Source organism: Blennius ocellaris, assembly GCF_963422515.1.
Source record: "Blennius ocellaris genome assembly, chromosome: 6".
Lineage (NCBI taxonomy): Eukaryota > Metazoa > Chordata > Actinopteri > Blenniiformes > Blenniidae > Blennius > Blennius ocellaris.
This window is the reverse complement of record NC_137655.1, coordinates 17487861-17507009: the sequence shown is the minus strand read 5'-3', so window position 1 is coordinate 17507009 and position 19149 is coordinate 17487861. Positions and strand designations below refer to the sequence as shown.

Below are 19149 nucleotides of genomic sequence, written 5' to 3'. Positions count from 1 at the left end.
CCCCCCCCCTCGCTCCCTCTTCCTCTCTCCCTCTCGCGCCCTCTCTCTCACTCTCTCTCTCTCTCTCACACACACACACACACACACACACACACACACACACACACACACACACACACACACACACACACACACACACACACACACACACACACACACACACACACACACACACACACACACACACACACACACACACACACACACACTATGTCCCCCTGCCTCAAGCTTCATCAATCTTCCACAAAGGGATGACATCACCAATAAGCATGGCCATTTATAGCTTTAAGCAATAAGCCTTATTTACTGATGAGATAAGCCCACGGCTATTGTCTCCCCTGCACTTTGCTTCTTTTTCTCGCAGCTGAAGAATCAAACGGCACTTTTGGTAGGTGACAGAGCATGTCCAGGATTTAAGGCGAAAGCATGCAAAGAGGTTTCCGATGTGCTGGCCTCTGAAAGGATCACATTAGCCACTTTAGTTCAAAGTCGCAGGAACAGGTAAAATTAAAAAGCTTTTTTTTTTTTTTGTCAGGTTTATTCTAAATAGGAGCGCGCCTTCTTCTGATATAAACATTGAGTGATATTACAAATGCTATGTGTGAAACACACCACAGCCTGGATAGTTTACAAAATATAATCATGCATTACATGTGTGACCTATAATGACTGTTTGCAACAGTGTTACTCAGCCAGTCCGTAAAAGCCAGGGCGGTCACCAAACTGCTGAGGCACCGTGATACAGTGCGGCTTATTAAACCTCATGTGTACAAATACTTGGTTCGTGTTTGTTTATGATCTGAGATAAAAGAGACAGTGCCTGTTATACGTATGCCCTCTCAACAGGTAGACATTGACGTTTGGTATTTTTATTTTTCTACTTTCACAAAGTCTGTCATGAGGAAAAACTCAGTCTAACTAGGTTAGCCAACTCGGAAGATATAGAAGATATAGCATTAACATACTCTAAATTGAGCGCCTATTTTTAACCAGATAAAAAGCCATTTTCTAACACAGTGCATCCAGTGTCATCAGACGTGTGTTAAAAATGTGTTATTTGGTGTTTGTTTTTCTTAGCTGTACACAGAGTCCCGTCAGTCCTTGGGAACTTGTCAGATATTCAGTTTGTAGTCACTTTAGAAAGGCTGAGCACAGAGTCTCAGGGGAATCGCTCCAGTCTCCCCGTTTCCCCCACCCCATGTCACCAGCCAGGAACAAAGCCGCCATAGTCAATTCTCCTAATTTCACTGCAGCCTGTCGAAATCCCGTTCTCCTTTTCTCCTTCTCTTCAACAAGTACTTTATGTTGGGATCAGTCAGGTCTGAGTCGCCCACAAAAACCTGAGGCTCTCGCTTCATCGTCTTTCAGCACCAGGTTTGACACTCCCCAGCTCCCTGCCATTCAGACGCCTTCACCGTGCAATTTGTTTCCATTTGTCAAACAGCAGTATCCACCACAAAAGAAAATGCTGGCACAACAGAAAGTTTGTGGAAAAAAAAACATTGTCTCCTACACCCAAAATGGCCCTCAGACTACCTACTTATTGGCCCGTAACAAAACAACCTTAAACAATTTACAGCACTTTCAGTTGTTACAGATACTCGTTACATTATTCTTCCCTCAACCGACAATAAAACATCTTTAACTGAATACAGCAGGTATCGCACCCTCAAATCAGCACCGACGTATCACTTCTCTCTTAAAAGTGTGCGCGGACTCGCTGCCACAGTTTGAATTCATCACTGTATTCACTGCCTCCACATTGTGCTGACTCTTATTTTGTGTTTTATTTCTTTGGGATTAAACTTCATTGTGCAGAGAGCTAGGTTTCTCACGCATTTGTTTATTAAAGCTATCTCAGCACTATGTTGACAGCATTGCTATTTACACACCAATTCAGATATGTCTTAAAATGGTGCTATTATTGGGGCTGCATGGAAAGGTATCCGGTTAATAATACTTATTGTGCAAACTTTGTTGTCACCATTCTTGTGCTGGCTGTTATCGAGGGGAGAGCAGAGAGGATATATGCTGACTCTGATGTAGATAGTGCCATGAGTATTTCTATTGTGACAGCTGCCGTGTGGTGAAGTCCCTGATAGGGTTTCCAATGCTGTCAATGCTGTGTCAGGTGCATTAGCACCTCGGAGACCTGTGATGCTCCAGCTGCTATGTGCCTGTGTCTCCCCGGGCCCTGGCCGCCAGCCTGACACCCGACACAAAGTAATCACAGATCACAGCGTTTAATCACTGAAACAAGCACTCCAGAGGACCCCACTGTCAATATCCCACTCTCTCATTATCTGTTTGGATTGCACATCCACACTGTCAGATAAACAGAGTGGAAAATTAAGATTAAAAATATGGTAATTTCATTTCAGTCGGCAGGCTCCTCTCACTGGCCCATTATGCTATTGATTACCTCTGAATTCAATTTTTCTTTTCAATGTAAACTTTAATCTATTCGCAAGCCAACAATTCAACTCCCACGGGGCTATTTGAGAGTAAGTAACCATTTAATATGAGGCTGGCTGAAGATTCATTGGCTTTAATGAATTGTGTAAATCACTCAGCTTTTAAAGGAGCTGAAGTCTTGCGGTTCACGACTCAAATTTGGGCCCAGTTAAATGGTGCCTTTTAGACCAAACCAAGTGTTTACTGACAACAATCTCTGAATGTGTAATCACTGGCTCTGCTCTTGTCTATACGAGGCCAAATTAAACAGCTCCTTCCTAATGGAGCTGGTAATGACAAAATTACAATTCAGGACTTAATCGTCATATTGCCCTGCTGACATGTTAGAATAACAGTGGATTGCTGCACCACTTCACCACTCAAACAGAATTTCAAAACGGCTTGACTCAACACAGTAATGACCAGGTTGTCTTCTTTAACCACTTACCAATTTGTAGCATCATGTTCAAGACCAGTTATAACCGCTGACCTGAGGCAAACAAACCATTCCGACGACTGAATGCAGGATGATACACGGCTCTGGGAGGGTTCCACACGAAGCAAAAAGACGACAGCATTGAACATTTTGAGCAATATCCATTTATTGTATGAAATTTACATTTAATATTCAACGTAAACTTGAGGTGAACATTCCCGTCACCTTTCATTTACTATACAATAATAAAGTGCAAACTCCATAAATATATCACCTTCAGTAATACTTCATATGCGTGAGAAACCGACACAAAAAGAGAGAAATGTGTGACCTATAAACATTCAGACTGAACTTCATCCAAATCATTGCAAAGGTAAAAGCAAACGCATGGAGACAGAAGAAAATACTGACAAAAATACTTCAAAAGCTATTAAATGTTTGTCCCAAGAGTTTTGGTGTGAGTGCGTGAAGAGTAATTTTGGAAGACTGACAAGCCATAAGACCATGACCAACATGGGCACTCTGGCCTTGTTTGCAGCTATTTAGCTTTTTGGCCTACTGTGTGGTTCTCCAGCCGTACTGTGGAGAGCAGACCGGACTGACAGCAGTGGTGAGAGTGTCACCAGCTACAAGACGAGACCTGATGATTATACAAGACTCTATTCATCCTGGACAGTAACTATTCTCATTTCTGCTACTTTAAAAGCAGCTCCACACTGCCTAAAACCTCACCAAATACACTACAAAACAATTCTACCCACATGTAGTGTTGATATCCTAATCCTTCAAATCTGATCTGATCTATTCTTGTATATTTTTATTTTTTATTCATTTTGAACTGCCAAATATAGCTGCCAATATTTTCTTGTTGTCCCTTAAACAATGATAATTAAGTCTCTCCTACTGCTTCTGTCAGAACGAGAATTAAAAGTGTGTGTGTGTGCTTGTGTGTGTGTGTGTGTGTGTGTGTGTGTATGTATGTGTGGCCATAATCTTATGGCTGATCTGTGTAATTTGCTGATAAGAGTTGAGGTAGATACAAAACCACTCGTGTCAAAGTGCAGGAAGACCAATTAAAACAGTGCAATTACTAAAAATCAATGGTCTGATTAAGGCACAATAATTACTAAAAACATTGGTGTTTCCTCAGGTTTTCCTTGTCTTGTCAAGCACTTTCCAAATAATGAAAAGACTTCAGTTTTACAAAACAATGTTGGATTTAAAAGAATATTTCAAGCCACCCGTTAGTTATTGCACAGACTAAACACATCCAATATCTGCTCTCTTCCCAGCACCGGTGCAGAAGACATGGATAGCGAAGAACCTCAGGAGGCCAGAGCACACATACATAAACATAGCACTGTGGGATCAATAAACACCCATGCAGTAAGAGGCTGACACTCTGCCTCACATAATTGTCTCTTTTCTGTTTCAGACCAAAGGTCTGTGTAATGGACAGCAGCACGAAGTACCCTGAGCCTTCTGGGAGTCGGAAGACATTTCTACTGTACATCGAGGAATCTGGTAAAGAGGTTTGGTCACTGACGGCGAGCAGGCAGACCACAGCGACTCTCCAAAGTGTCAGAGAGACGTCTCGAAGATGACACTGATGTCCTTGGCACAGCGCGCATCAGTCACCCGCTTTTTGTTTGTGTAAACCTGAAAGCGGATCAGGGAAGCAGTGTCACAGAACACAAGCACACTGTCCAATCTCAGCTACGATCTGCGAAGGTGTGATTTATGACAGATCCAGTCAGAGTACGGTGATGGGATTTATCATCCGCTGAAGCATGCAAAAGTGGCTTATTTATCCTCGTAAATGACTGTGAAATTCGGGGGAGAAAAATTTCGGAGATAATCACAGGAATTATTTGTGGTGTTAATTTTATCTAACAGCAGCTGCTGGGCAGAGCCACTATTTGAGAAAAAAAAAACAAACAAAAAAAAAACTGGTTAGCAGTGTTGTGTCCAAAAAGAATCTTTATACAAAAGAGGCTCTGACAGACACACTATTTCACTTTAGAAAGTTTGTGGAAAAAGAAGCGAAAAGAGGTGGAAGCTTGGCCACAGCTTGAGATATACTGTTGCCTCTAAGATTCTCTTTCTACGTGGACAAAGGAGCTTGAGGTTGATATCAGATTATTGAATGTATTTAAACCTTGACTGACAACTATAGAAACTTGACACACAACATGTGGACCATCTCAGTATTTAATAAGTGGTGCTAGACAGTTATGGATGCTGCAGTAATCTGATCTAAGGAGAGCACCCTACAATAAAGAAAGGAAAACGTAAGGGCTTGAACAATGTCACTACCAATCCGCTAGTGTGCAGGGTAAGACGATACCAAATAATACCACAGTGTGCTGGGTCTTTGAAATCAGTATTTTACTCATTTCATTCCTCTGGCTGAGAAGATACAGTTCCGCTGATAAATTTGTGCGAGGGACAGAGAGAAAATGAAATGATGCCTACTTTTTCTTATTTCACAAAGACCTGTTTGAAGTTGCAATATGGTATCTGTAGTCCCAGACAGATGCACATAAAATGGAATTGAACAATGAATAGCCAGCTCTTATCTGTTCAGTGTCTGAAGGGGAAATACATCACAAATGAATTTCACAGGGAAAATATATGGACATTCTCTATTACAGTAATCCCCATAGAAAGTTTATCCCAAATCGCAATGAAGTTAAACCCAATATTTCAAAATAGATATAGTGCAAAGAAAGCTGCTTTTCTCGAATCATCACTAAAATGATCTCAAAATTACATTATGAGAAAATAGATTATACAGAGAGTTTCTCCGATAATATCAGAGGATGTAAATCTACAAAGGGACAATTTCTCTCTTGAAATTAATGTTATGGTGTCGCAATGCTCCAAGTAGACACTTTAAATTAAAATGGTAATCAAGTGTCTTTGCATTGTCAGGGCTATGCACATCTTGTGTTGCTTAGCTGTATTATTTTGGAGGTGAGCAATGGAGTCTGGAGTTAAAGGCAGAGTCTGGGATTAGTGTGCCATGACTGGACTCTTATTTAGCGACAGCCTGGTTCTGGGATACAGGTGGATGTGGTTACCTGTTTGGCTGTGTGAAGCAGCGAGGCAGCTTCGGCTCTGCCTGTCTGTTGGACCATCTGGTAGAAAAGCCCATCCTGGTTCTGGAGCAGCACATATGGCTCATCATACTCCTGGATCCTGCCAGCATCCAGGACCTGCAATCATTTGTACAATGGTGGGTGTGAGAGTGTATGCGTGTGCCATCGGCTGTATACTTTGCTTTGGGGAAAACTGACATTTCAGCTGTTTGACTGCTGAGTGATGCATGCAGACAGCGCAAGTTGAATAGAGAAACAGTAGGTCTGTGCACATAGGAACCATCCATTTGATGTGACTCATGCATCAGCAAACACCGGCGCCTGTTTCTGCTCAAAAGGACCGTGGACAATGAGTGTAACCTGTTAGCAGTGTGAAAGTCCAGTACGCTGACTCTGACAGACAGGAGATCAGTGATTTATCCGTGTAGTTATCCCGGCATTTCAGTGGCCTATGGGTGGTCCTCAGCCAAATCCAACAATCACACCTTTAACACACTCAAGAAAATTACCATCATTTCTATGTCATCACATGCCATGTACCCTATACAAAGAATAGTGCCAATTCAAGCACTTTGCAAAAAGACTACAATTAAATCACAGACAAATTTGAAAAAGCTCGATCCCCTTACAGCAGTAATGAGCAGGTTGTTATCAGTAAAGCCCAGTTTCGAGTGTTAAGTAGAAAAGGGCGACTTCTACAGCTGCTGGAGTAATCAAAAGTTTAAGGGCAGGCCATCAGGAGATGGAGTTTATATCTTGGAAAGCACTCTGTGTCAAAATGGGGCACAGGTTCAGATTTGGAGGAGGGAAATTCACACGGCTCGCAATTCATTTCTTCCGGGGTGTGTGTGGCATCAGGGGGCATTTAACACAAGTGTAGGTGTGAAGCAGTCCCCACTGTGCGATATTTTGGCTTTCCTCAGCAGACCCCTCTTAGTGACCGAGCAGCCACCAGGTCGCGCCCTGTCCTCCATCGACGCTTAACAAATGCTGCCACAAATGGCACTAATTGGCACCTCTGCAGGCACTGGAAGCAAAGGGGCCAAAGATCAAGTGGCATGAGTGCGGGTTCAATGAAAAGACTGCTGTGAGCAAGAAATCAGCCCAGCTGCTGCAGAATGAAGCAAATGAATTAAATCTGCCGTTTATCTAGTGAGACAAGAAAGAAACAAGGGGTTTGTATGCATCTCGGTGTTTCTCAGGTGCGTTTGACATACATACAATAGGAATGAACATGATGTTTTGGCAGGTAACGTCACAGATTGGAAAAACAATTGGAGGCGAGACAGACAGAAGTTAGAAAATCGTAAAAAAAAAATATGTCTGGACCTTATTTTTGCACAAACAACTGAAGGCTGTCCCCTCCGCTCAATCCAAAGCTGCCTTATAACTATCATTGTTATCAACTCTGCCAACAGAGTCACTTCAGATTATTGGCTGAAGCGGGGGACTATGGAAATTTACTGCATCCAAACTTACCAGTATTCTGTCACAGTCGATAATAGTGTTGAGCCTGTGAGCAATGGTGAGGACGGTACACTCTTGAAACTTGTCCCGGATAGTCTCCTGGATGAGGCTGTCAGTTCTAAAGAAGCAGGGAACACAACACCTGAGAACAAAAAACCTCTCTTCCTATAGCGCCTTGGGCAGGGATTTTACGCAACACAGAACAATAGTTCATCAGCAGCGAAATATGTGCAGCAGTCGACACAACCCGAAAGGTTTTAGAGATGCTACGTGTTAAAAGGTTGTTTAGTGTAGTTTTCCACATACTGCATTTTGCAGATCTTATCAACGGTAATTCAATTACGTATTGGTGTTTTTTGTGGTATTTTCACATGTTAAAATGTTCAATAAAAACATCATACTACACTCTAGATTAAGCACTTACAACATGCTGTACATCTTCAGATCATGAAGACATAGAAAAATATGCTGACACACTGCCCTCCTTGACCAGACCAGAAAAATACAAAATACAAAAGCTGCATCATATGTCTCTCGCCACAAAGCAACGTTTGATAGAGTGGAAAGTTTTCAAGGATTTACTTTCACTTGTGTGCTCTACATCTGCACAGACGCTTTAGCATGAGTGTCCTTTTAAATATAATTTCTGAATCATTGCATAGAAATTCTGAGTAGTACTACACTTTTATTTAATTATTTTACAATTTAAAACGACCAATCTTGAGTAGGACTCTTTATAAATGATCATCAACACTTCTGAAGGGTTTCTTGACCTTGGGTCCACATTGGCCGTGGCCTCATCAATAATGAGGATGCGGTTTTTCCGGAGGATGGCCCTGGCCAAACACACCAGCTGCCTCTGGCCCACGCTGAAGTTAGAGCCCGACTCCATCAACACCGTCTCCAGCTTATTGGGCAGCTCCTCCACCGCGGCCTTCATCTGCACCTGCGGAGAGGGAGAGCACAGCCCCAACCCTTCATTACTCCTGCATAAAGGCATCCTGTGGGGATGTCTTTAAAGAGCCATCCAAACACACCCATTAACTGCCTGGCACAATGCAGAGCCAGGTCCACTGATGACCTTGGCCAGTGCTCTCTTGTGGCCAGCCTCTAGCTTTAATCCAGGCCACCAAACCCATTCAGAGGCAGGACCAGGAGCTGAAGCCCTTCACTGTGGGGGGAGCCTTCATCCTGGTTGGCCTGACTGCCCAAACACATCTCCCCCAGCACTTTCAATGGTTCCCAGTTACAAGCCGCACATTGAGCTGGGCCCCATGGCCCTAATGGGATTTCCCCCCATGACTTGTGGCGAGCAGGGAGGCTGAATGGCAGCATTGTACGTGGGGACAGAGGGATCCCCCCTGGGCCGGCAAGGGGGAATCATTCAGAGCCACGCTGGAGTACCTCTTGGAGTGCATTCCACAGGTCCTCATCTGTGTGCTGCCTGAAAGGGTCCAGATTCTTCCTCATGGTGCCCGTGAAGAGAACTGGGTCCTGTGGATAGATGGATATAGAAAGAGAAGGCCGTGGCCAGTTAAGATAATGACAAGAGAGAAGATGTCTGAAAGGGTTAAGACAGGCTTTATAGAAGACCACTAGGCAATGTGTGAGGGGAAGATGTTCACAAAGGACTTGCCCCACTCAGGAGCTCTATTCAATGCTCTCGCCAACTATGCTTCAATAAGTTGATCTTTTTACTTGAAAAACCAGCGTTTGTGCTCTGGTGCTACAGGAGAATAGTTCTGCAAGGTTGTCTAAATATATAAAAGATCACAAAAGTGCTAACAGGTCAACACTGGAATATTCTTCAAGTTGTGCACGAGGAGTAAAAATCTCAAAATGTACAGACGGTCAATATTGCTGAACACGTCAGCCGACTATTTTCACGAAGGGACACCTTTGGATCCTCGACAGCTAGAAAGTCTTGAGATATGTATTTATGGTAAGCCACGCACCTGTATAACGGTTCGGTTGCAGAGCCATCTTTAAGAGAGTAAATAAAGCTCTTTATTACAGTGCGAGGGAAAGATGCTGTGACTCCACAGGCACTGTTCCAACATGCCACTCCATTTGTGGTAAACCTGATAAACAGGAGCAATCTTCTCAAGTCAAAGTCAGATACTGTATGTATTCATAAATCCTGCTCCAACCTTCGAGTGATTTAACACTTGCAAGCGGATTGTCCTCAGTAGGCATAAACAGGCTCAGTCGCCTCTTATGGTACACAACTGCTGGAGATAAGATTTTCATATAGCATCGTTTTCACTTTGTTTTTATCTCTGAACAAACATCCGAGGTTACCTATGGAACACAGCAGAGCTTTTATGGCACCTAAATACTTATAATGACCATATGAGGAGACTTTAATGAGATGTGACAGAGCGTGTCACTGTAATGGAAGTGACGCAGAGCAGGAAGTATCCATCACCAAAACCGATGCTCCCATTGTATCCACATCACAGTCCAGGCAATATGATAACTCCGGCTCACTTCAGATAGGGATCGGGCCTCGAATCAAGATATGAAATCTTCCCCTGGCAACTGTCAGATTAGACCAGAAGCTAAAGTGAAGTGCACAATGGGTCCAGAAGGCTGAGAGTCCTGCATTATGGTTACAACAGCGTGTCTGTTCTCTTAAAGGCCAGCTTCATTGCCAAAGATATATAGTGTACACTTGCCTCAAAAATTGTGTTCTAATGCACTGTCATGTGGGATAGAAGACTCAAGACTAACAGCTCAGGAAAAATAAAGCTTTCAGGACTTCAGGCCCACTACCTGTGCCTCAGAAAATGTTCCACCTCTTTACTTCCTATGAGCTTTTTCCCTGTCACCAAAATACCACCTTGTCATTAAGCCAGCTGAAGTCCCAATTCAAACTAGTTTTGTGACACACTTTAATTGAGGATTCAATGTTAGGTCGGAAAAACTGCTTTCAAGCACAGCTTTCCATAGACCGATTATGTGCTCCACCAATTCTAAGCCCTCTGTTTGCCTCAGAATTCATTTTTTTACGAAGTCATTCCTGAGAATTCAATAGAAACTGAAATGGATCCTTTTTTAATGCTGTATGCTAATACAAGCTTATCATAATCAAATCTGTGGGTGGCAAATAATGAAACTCCTCACTAGCAATGTATAGTACACGTATCAGACTCCATTTTTTTTTCCATGTGAAAGGTTGACTGACTATCACTTCATCTCTGGCGTCTCGCAGAATAAAAAAAAGGCTTTCAGATGAATTTGTGTGAATCCAAGAGACTTTCCTCCATATGTAAGTTTGTACAGAACAGAGAAACTCAACTCCTCTGAGAGCTGCCGACAGAATGAAAATGCCATCCGGTGTGTGATAGAGATGGGCATGAAGCTAAAGTTCTGACTCGTAACCTGCCACTTTGCACAAGTCTCTCCCTCTAGGAGAGAGACACAGTAGTAAACAAAATCACATCAAACGTACATCACATCCATCTCAAACTAGTTTGGACCGGGAAGTCAAACTTTATCTGAAGCGGCGAAGATGCCAGAAACCCATCAAATCCACAGAAAAGAATTAATGAAACTGTTTTTGGGCATCTTGGCTGCACCCGAGAAATGTTTGAGACTTGGGCTAAGTGACGGTGTACAAGGAGACTCTGACTGTGAGGATGGGGGAGACTTCTTCTAAGCAGCTTTCCCATGTTTGGGGGGTAGAGGGCTAATCCTCTGTCAGGGATGGGGAACTGCTCTCTTCACAGTACAGGCCGTGGGAGTCTTCTCCCCTCCCTCCACTCTGCTGACACTCACCCGCAGGCTGGCATTTTCTTAATGCCGTATCAGTTTCAACAAGCGGAAATAAAGTTAAACTGTCTCAAGGCATCCGTTTGTCTCACTTTCAGAAATCCCCTGAGTGACGACTGTAATTCTCCTCACTTGTTTTAGCTTTTTTAAAGCAAGCCGTGTAAAAAAGAAGGGGGCCAAAGCATGAAGGTTACTGTAGCCATGGTTCATCTAACATTTCTCCCATTGCTCAATCGTAAGGAGTCACAGCATCTTTAACTAAGACGTCAAAGCAGACGTAAAGCAGTTGTAGAATTTGACAAAAAGAAATTAACTGAATAGATCCCGAGCTTGAGTTCTAATAAATGATGACATTATGTAAACAGTTATTGACTGTGGGTGAAATCAAACAGTCCAGAATGTGTCTATTTGATGTAGTTTGGTTCAGGAGACACAGCAGCTGCAGTTGTGATGATTTTAAAGGCGCACCTGCGGGATGATAGACATTCTCTGGCGCAGCGTGTGCAGCCCGATCTCAGAAGTCAGAAAGCCGTCGATCACAATTCTTCCTTCAGGTTCTGACAGTCGAAACAAGGCTGATATCAGGGAGCTTTTACCAGCTCCAGTCCTCCCAACAACGCCAACCTACAGAGAAAAGTAGTTATATTAGAATGAAAATGATGAAATTATGAAAATTCTTTAATTTGCTCCTTTATGTTTTAATATATACACTATTACTTATTGATGAAATGATGTCAAGAGACTGTGACCCTTTTTCATTTTTTTTTCTTTTTTTCTAAATACATCTTGACAGATGAGAAGGAAAGAAAATCCTTGATGAACCTCAAAACGATGTTTCAATTAGATTTTTACAATTAAAAATTTTGAATCTTCATTTAAACTCAATTATAAGGCTCACCTCAGTGTCATATCAATGTGCTACACTAGCTTTGTGATGGTCTTAAATGCCTTGCATGGCATTTAATGGCATTGTATGAAAGTTTAATCATGTAAATCTGCTAAAAGTGGAAAAGCACCATGTTACTTAAATGCATTTGCATAGCCTATTAATATATATTCTTGGCCAGTTTGCATGTTAGATTATGTTTGCTAGAATATTTGATGAATGTATATGTGGGTGCATATCTGTGCTGCCCTAAAAGTAGGCATAAAAGGTGGATAGACAGAAGCGCAGCACAGAAAAACTCAAATGAATCCGAGATGAGATCCAGTGACTACAAATATTTTTTTAAACCACAGCACAACTCAAATCACCACTTGTTCAGCTGAACTGGTCTGATAATGACCGACACAGCCACCTGGCATCACTTAGGCTTGCTTTATGTCATTACATCGCCAGTGGGAAGCAACCTGTTTAAGTAGAGGTTTACCAAAGACTCCGCTTGGGTGTAACAGTGATCTATCTATGGATTAGACCACTGTTGTCAACTAACTCTAAGCTCGTGGTTAGTCAAATACAGATTACAGAATGTTAATCAAACGCTGAACATTGTATAATTAATCAATCATAACCCCAACTAATCCATTTTCCTTTGTGTTAAGGTCTCTACTGCTTTGACGAATCAGACGTTACCATCATTTCTTAACACCATAACAGGTTATTTGCAGATGCATGCATGGGAATGTTAATAAACAGCCAAAGTATTTCTCATTCTCCAGTCAAGGGGAAATCTGGGCTGAGCTTTCTCAGGAAACCAAGAAAAATTGCAACAAACCTTGACTTCCGCTAGAGAATCGAGTTCAAACTGTAATTATTGCATTACAGTGAAAGGTTTTATCAATTGAAACCTACATTAAAGGGAACAGCTCTCTACTTACCGATAGGCCCTTAACATATATAAAAAAAGAATACACCAACATAGAAACAACAAAGAATATTGTTTACATGTTCCAAGTCACAGAGTTAAATATTCACTTTCCATGATACCTGTTTCTTTAAATACAACTGTTTAGTTAGTTATGTGGTAATTTGTGTGTTTTTCATGTATGTACAGTAAACGTTTGCAGTGTGGGGCAGGAAGAGAAAATCCTGCACTGCAGATGGTAGTGCAGGTGAAAGGGTATAAAGGAAACTGTAAATATGCACAAAGCCTTTTACCCCAACGACTTGCTGCAGAGATCCCTCCCATGGGCTGCCAGAGCCAGGGCCTCGACACTTATCAACCCACCCATTGTGAAATCAGCCGCCCTGGCCAACCATAGCCATGCAAAATACCCCCCCCCCCCACCCGCCTGCATTAAACACAATTTCAATCATCCTCAACCATCTCTCTCTGCCTTCTACGTTCTTTTTCTTCACCCTGCTCCCATGGCCTCTCCTTCTCTCTTATAGTGAATAAACAGTTGTCACCGTCAGGTAGCTCAAAATGCAAATTGGAGACAAATGGATCCACTTGAACAGTCTTAATTACATGATATGTATTCCATGAATCACAAATGGTATAGTCCTGAAGATTCAGCATTACAATAAGCTGTCCCTTAAATAATTGATTTGAAAATAATGCCACATAAAGAGGAACCACCCGACACTCTCGACAATGTCTGCATATCAACCTCAGTCATGGGCTGTACACACCAGTAAGCATTCACGGGTTGGGAATAGAGGCAGCGACCTTTTCTTGGGATGTGAAGACAACGTTCAGGTTCTTTAGGACCAAAGGTTCACTGGCGCTGTAAGAGAAGTTCACTCTGTCAAAGTTGATGAAGCCCGCCTTTGGCCAATCACTTGGTGGCTGTTTGTCAGTCTCCCATGGCGCTTCGCTCTCCAGCTCTGCATACTCAACCACTCTCTCAACTGATGTCATCTAAAACACAAGTATATTGAATTCATGTTATTTTAATACATTTAGCTTTTTTGGACTTGAAAAATGTTTAAAACAGTTAATGAGCGTCTGTACATTAAAACAATTTATAAATTGTTTAATGATTCAACAACAGGGGGCTCGATCTTACATCTGGTACAACGGAAATGTCACGGTGAGCTTTATTGTCCGAATAGGTTCTAAATGGAGGCATGGTTCATAGTGTGATCATCAAGACAGAACTTTGCTTAAAATCGTTAGCTGTGTTTACATGGTCACTCTTCCCCCCCGCAATCTGAATTATTTCAAAGGGACTTGACTGACCTGTGCACATGAACACTGCATAACATGGTCAGATTGATGTGTCTTCACACTCTAAAAACATGATCCCATTCATTCATTGACTGTTTCTCACAATGTTTTAGATGGTGACATTAACTGTTTGTGACACACACATGGTCCCATATCAAGCTTTACTCAGAAGCCCACAAGTGCTGAAAGTGGGTTTATTAGCTGGACTGATAAAAAAAAAAACATATTCTCCATATTTGGGAGGAGCGATGTCTTCTGAATTGATTAGATGTGATTTGCCATTTATCATTTTTATCAAAACAGCATCTCTGAAGCATTCCATGATGATATTAATGTATTCGCTTTTTGGGTTGTCCATTATTTTTCACAATATTCAAATATTTATGCCCAAGTCATAATCCCTGATTGTATGTGTGAAGTTGTGGAAATAAATAAATGACTGAAATGAGGAATGCAAAGAAATTACAAAACCGCCATGCTCAATAAAGTTAATTTGACCACAACGAGGGTGACATGATCACAATGACTGTCTACATGGACTCGTTCAGGATAAGAAGCATAGACCATCCTGCTTCTTCTAAAATATATTTTTTTCCAAAGCAGAATCTCGAGCATTGACATAAAGCTATTTCATTCTGTTCAGGCTTTCATTCAGATCATTTGTGTCCATGCAAACACAGCTAGTAGTACAGTATGTACTACGAGCTGTAACAAGTTGTTCTGACGGCCCCTTCAGGGGAAATATTGACTGACAAAAGCAGCTATAAAATTCACACAAACTCAACTGGTTACATCAAAAAAGATGCAGAGTAATGCTTACTAAAATAAATTCAACATAATATTAGAAAACTGCAAAGATGCAATGGCATCCAAAGGGAATGGCGGATGACGCCATCAAAGAAATTAGAAAACACACCAACGTATAATTGATAATGACGTGACACAACTTCACTCAATAGTCCTCTCTGCTTAGAGCTCATAATAACAACATTAAATGATCATTACATGTGTTTGGACAAGCTCCATAATACACTTAAGTCAAGTACTTCACTCTGTGCTTAGATCCTTAAAGTACAGCTCTACCTGTTAAAATTCTCATCTACAACCCTCAACCTTAGTGTGCAATGCAGGCTCGATGAATTTTAAAACTGAAACCACAAAAATCTAGAATATATTATATCTTTTTCATTAAATTTTTTTTTTAAATAAGCACAATCCAGAGTTACAAAAAACATGAACTGTGTGTATTTTTTGCCCATCTATAAGTCCACTTTATAACATTAAATGTCATCAATCAGTGGGATATTTTTCTAACCAATAATGAACAAAGTTAGGAGTTACGATTAGATATCTATTGCACATACATTGTTCTGTTTGCCAAGATTGTAGTGATACAGTTTGTCAAGCAGCATGAGAAATGTGGGGGGGAGGGGGGCTAGAAAGAAATAGGAAATAGGAAACAGAGTGTATAGCATGGCAAGTGTATTGAAGATATATTGAAATTATAAAATAGGCTATACTGCAAAAAATTTTGTTTAACGACATTTGCAGACCATGTACGCAGATTTTCTTACCATGTTCTCAACCTCAGCGCTCTGTCTGACGCCCCACTGAAACATGCCGGTAAGTGTAATGGCATAAGAGAGCGCCAGACCCACTGCTCCCGGTTCCAGGCCTATAAGAGCAGACGAAATCAGCAGGCAGATGTATTATTGTGGTATCGCTGCACTTGAACATGCTGTGATAATGAAAGCTATACATTACCATCCCTGAGGTAAATGCAGCCAAAGGAAATAATGGTGACAAAAACGGAACAAATCCCATCAAGACGCACGGCAAACCAGCGAGAGGTAGTCAGGAATAAGAACCAAGCTTCTGCAAACAAGCACAACCATACAAACATTGGACGAGGCCTCGTGTAAAATTCCAGTTTTGAAATGGAAAAAAAAAAATTCTTCAAATGTCAATCATAGCAAAGATGAATAGAAGTCAACAGTTTTTTTATGTGAGATATTACAGTTACTCTCACCTGAGTGAAGGTCTTGATACTCATCAAACATCTGTTGAAACCTCTGTTGTACTTTGAAGGCACGAATGGTGCTCAGACCCTGGAGAGATGAAGAAAGGTGGGAGAAGACCGGGCTTCGAGCTGAAAGAAATACAAAGAAACTAATCTCAGTGGGTGAAAAAACAAGTATTTAGAACACCGGCGTTGCATGCAATTAACTACGAGATGATTTTCTAAGCAGTTCTGACTCTACGCGAAACCAGAGAAAAAAAACATTTCTTTTAATTGGCCTTGTGGCATAAAAACTGATAAATATAACTGTGCAATCTGGTGCAAATAGGTAAAGTTCCTTGACATGACACAGTTCATCCTCTTCACAATGCATAAAGCTGTGCACATGCCCACAATCCAGTAGACATAGTCAAAATGACCTGAAGTTTAAAGTGAGTATAAGAAGGGAGAGAAAGGGGATTGTTTGTGCCAGACAGGCTGGTCTTTCAGCGGCAGAAAATCGATGAGGATTTTTACACATAGCCCAGGGCTTACAGAGAATGGTCTGAATAAGAAACTATATCAAGTGAGAGGCACTTCTCTGGCAAAAAAGATGCTTTGTGGGTAAAGATTCGTGGAAGACCTGGCTGGATGGAGTTTGCAAGAACATGTCAACAGCAGCAGAAGACCCGAGTGTCACTAGTACCATGTGACAACAAGAGACTTAGGTGACATAAGATACAAGGGCTCGCAACAACTTTGCAATAAAGGACTGAACAAATATTTCCTGCCTCGTGAGTCGATTTCTGCTACAGCATCAAGATCCTGGATATGAATTCTTCCTGAGCTAAAATAAAGCATTAATCCAACATGCTTAGTGTCAATGATACGAGCATAAAGCGCGGATCATCTCAGAGTGGTTTCTATAACAGGGTGATCGGCACTATTGTGGATCCTTGGCGTCCTCCCAAAAAGATCCTGGATCCCACAGGGTTTGTCCGAAGCTTCCCAGTAATTTTACAATGATTTCACGGTCTGTATGAATACCCCTTTGGATGGGCTGTAGAGGTGTGACAGTAAAGCATTACAGATACTTACATTATTGTAATTGAGTTATATTTTAAGGTCTCTGTTTTTACTTAGAAACGACTATAACATGCTTCTGAATAAGTCTTTAATTTGAATGCATATTCAAACACTCTCACATGCAATCTTGTAGCTACTGTCTTTTATTCTTTTTGCATAAAACAAAACAACAATTTATATATATTGAAATAACTTTATACTTTCACTTTTTTTTTACTAGTTATTTATTCAATATAAACAAAGCATATAAAGATGGAGCCTAAAATCACACCCATTTCAATTTATGGTCAACAATAGAAAACATATTACCAATACTTCTACATACAACGTATCAGTAAAGTTAAAGATAAATCTAACGTCAGAATCACATATATATTGAGCTGATATCATAGACATTAACTCAGTTCTGACTTCTCTCAAGCAGTTCCCATAGGACAAACATCTTTGGGCAATCCCAGAATATATGCATGAAATCACCCACCATCCCACAATTCCTAAATCAGAATTCTGATTTAGGAATTGTGGAGTTGTGGGATGGTGGGTTTTGCTATATTTTGAAGAGATAGTATACTTTCACTTTTAATTACAATTTACATTTACATATTTTTAGGGCTCTTTCCATGTCTGGTTATAGCAGACGAGCCTAATGTGTACTCCATTAAACATGCCTGTCACTGATTGAGCTAAAAGCTGCTATTCAGGGGCCTTTTGTTTCTGTTTATTAGACGTACAAAGTCATTGACAAAGCCAAAATGTTTCCTTTGAGCTATTTAATAGAACTTTTGTTCTGTAAGAGAGAGAGAAACTGTTGGTCAATGTGCATTTAGGCTCTCAGCTCAGAATAAAATAGATGAACTAAAGCTTGCTATGGCCTTGTCATGCCCACTTGGCATTTTTCCCATTGTGTGTGATGTCGTGAACTCTCATCTCTGGAGGAAACTGCGTGTGGCCGAGCCATAGGGCACCGCCACCTTTAGCCTTTATGCTAATGACCGCAGCGTTCTTCAATGGTCTATTAGCATTCCTGTGGTCCGCCTTTGTCTCTTACCACAAATGGACATGCAGACCCCCACCCACCCAAAGGAAAAACAGAAAAAAATTACTGGTGGACTCCAGGCGCTTGATGTCTCTGGAGGTTTGCAGGAAGTAGCAGCGCAGGATGAGAAAGACGGCGAAGAGCGGAACAACAGGAAGAAGAATCCAGGGGATGATGAGACCAGCGACAGCAATCACTCCGACAACTTGAAAAAACACCTGGCGGAGAAACAGATGTGAGCAAAATATTAACCAAACAGTAGCAGAGTCTACAAGCACTGCTGCAGCTGTGCGGGCTACTGTTGAGGGTAGCGGGGCTTATTATTTAAGGCTGAACAAGAGAAGATCTTTCAGGTATATTTGTGTGAGACCATGGCAGGTATACAGTAAGGTGACAGCAGGCTGTGGGACCGAGCTTATGTGACTCACAGTGTGAAAGGAAAACGATCGCAGCGCTAATTCTCACTTAGTAGCAGGTGAGAATTCACCACTTGGCCACTGCAGCTCATATCCCTGGCTCTCTTGGGCTTTCCCTTCAACACTTCTGGCCTGTAAGCCTCCCCTGGCAGTGCAGCCAGCCAACAGGCATGGCCACAGTGACTGGCAGAGAGCTCTGGGAACCACACTGTGGGTGTCTGATACATCACACTCAAACCACACAGCCCTCAACAACACAGTGACTCA

The 19149-nt window shown here is 41.6% G+C and overlaps 1 protein-coding gene across 1 annotated transcript in view; it reads right to left on the bottom strand.

Annotated features, from left to right (window-relative positions):
• Positions 1 to 3059: 3059 nt before the first annotated feature.
• Positions 3060 to 19149, bottom strand: part of LOC308131468 (ATP-binding cassette sub-family C member 4-like) — a 37914-nt gene continuing 21824 nt past the window's right edge. Inside the window, 11 exon segments of the mRNA XM_080498196.1 lie at positions 3060 to 4549; positions 5974 to 6108; positions 7471 to 7576; positions 8232 to 8404; positions 8863 to 8952; positions 11701 to 11856; positions 13845 to 14036; positions 15920 to 16020; positions 16110 to 16220; positions 16375 to 16494; positions 18534 to 18684. Of these exon segments, the coding sequence (XP_080354322.1) occupies positions 4472 to 4549; positions 5974 to 6108; positions 7471 to 7576; positions 8232 to 8404; positions 8863 to 8952; positions 11701 to 11856; positions 13845 to 14036; positions 15920 to 16020; positions 16110 to 16220; positions 16375 to 16494; positions 18534 to 18684 (1413 nt within the window). The 3' untranslated portion in view covers positions 3060 to 4471.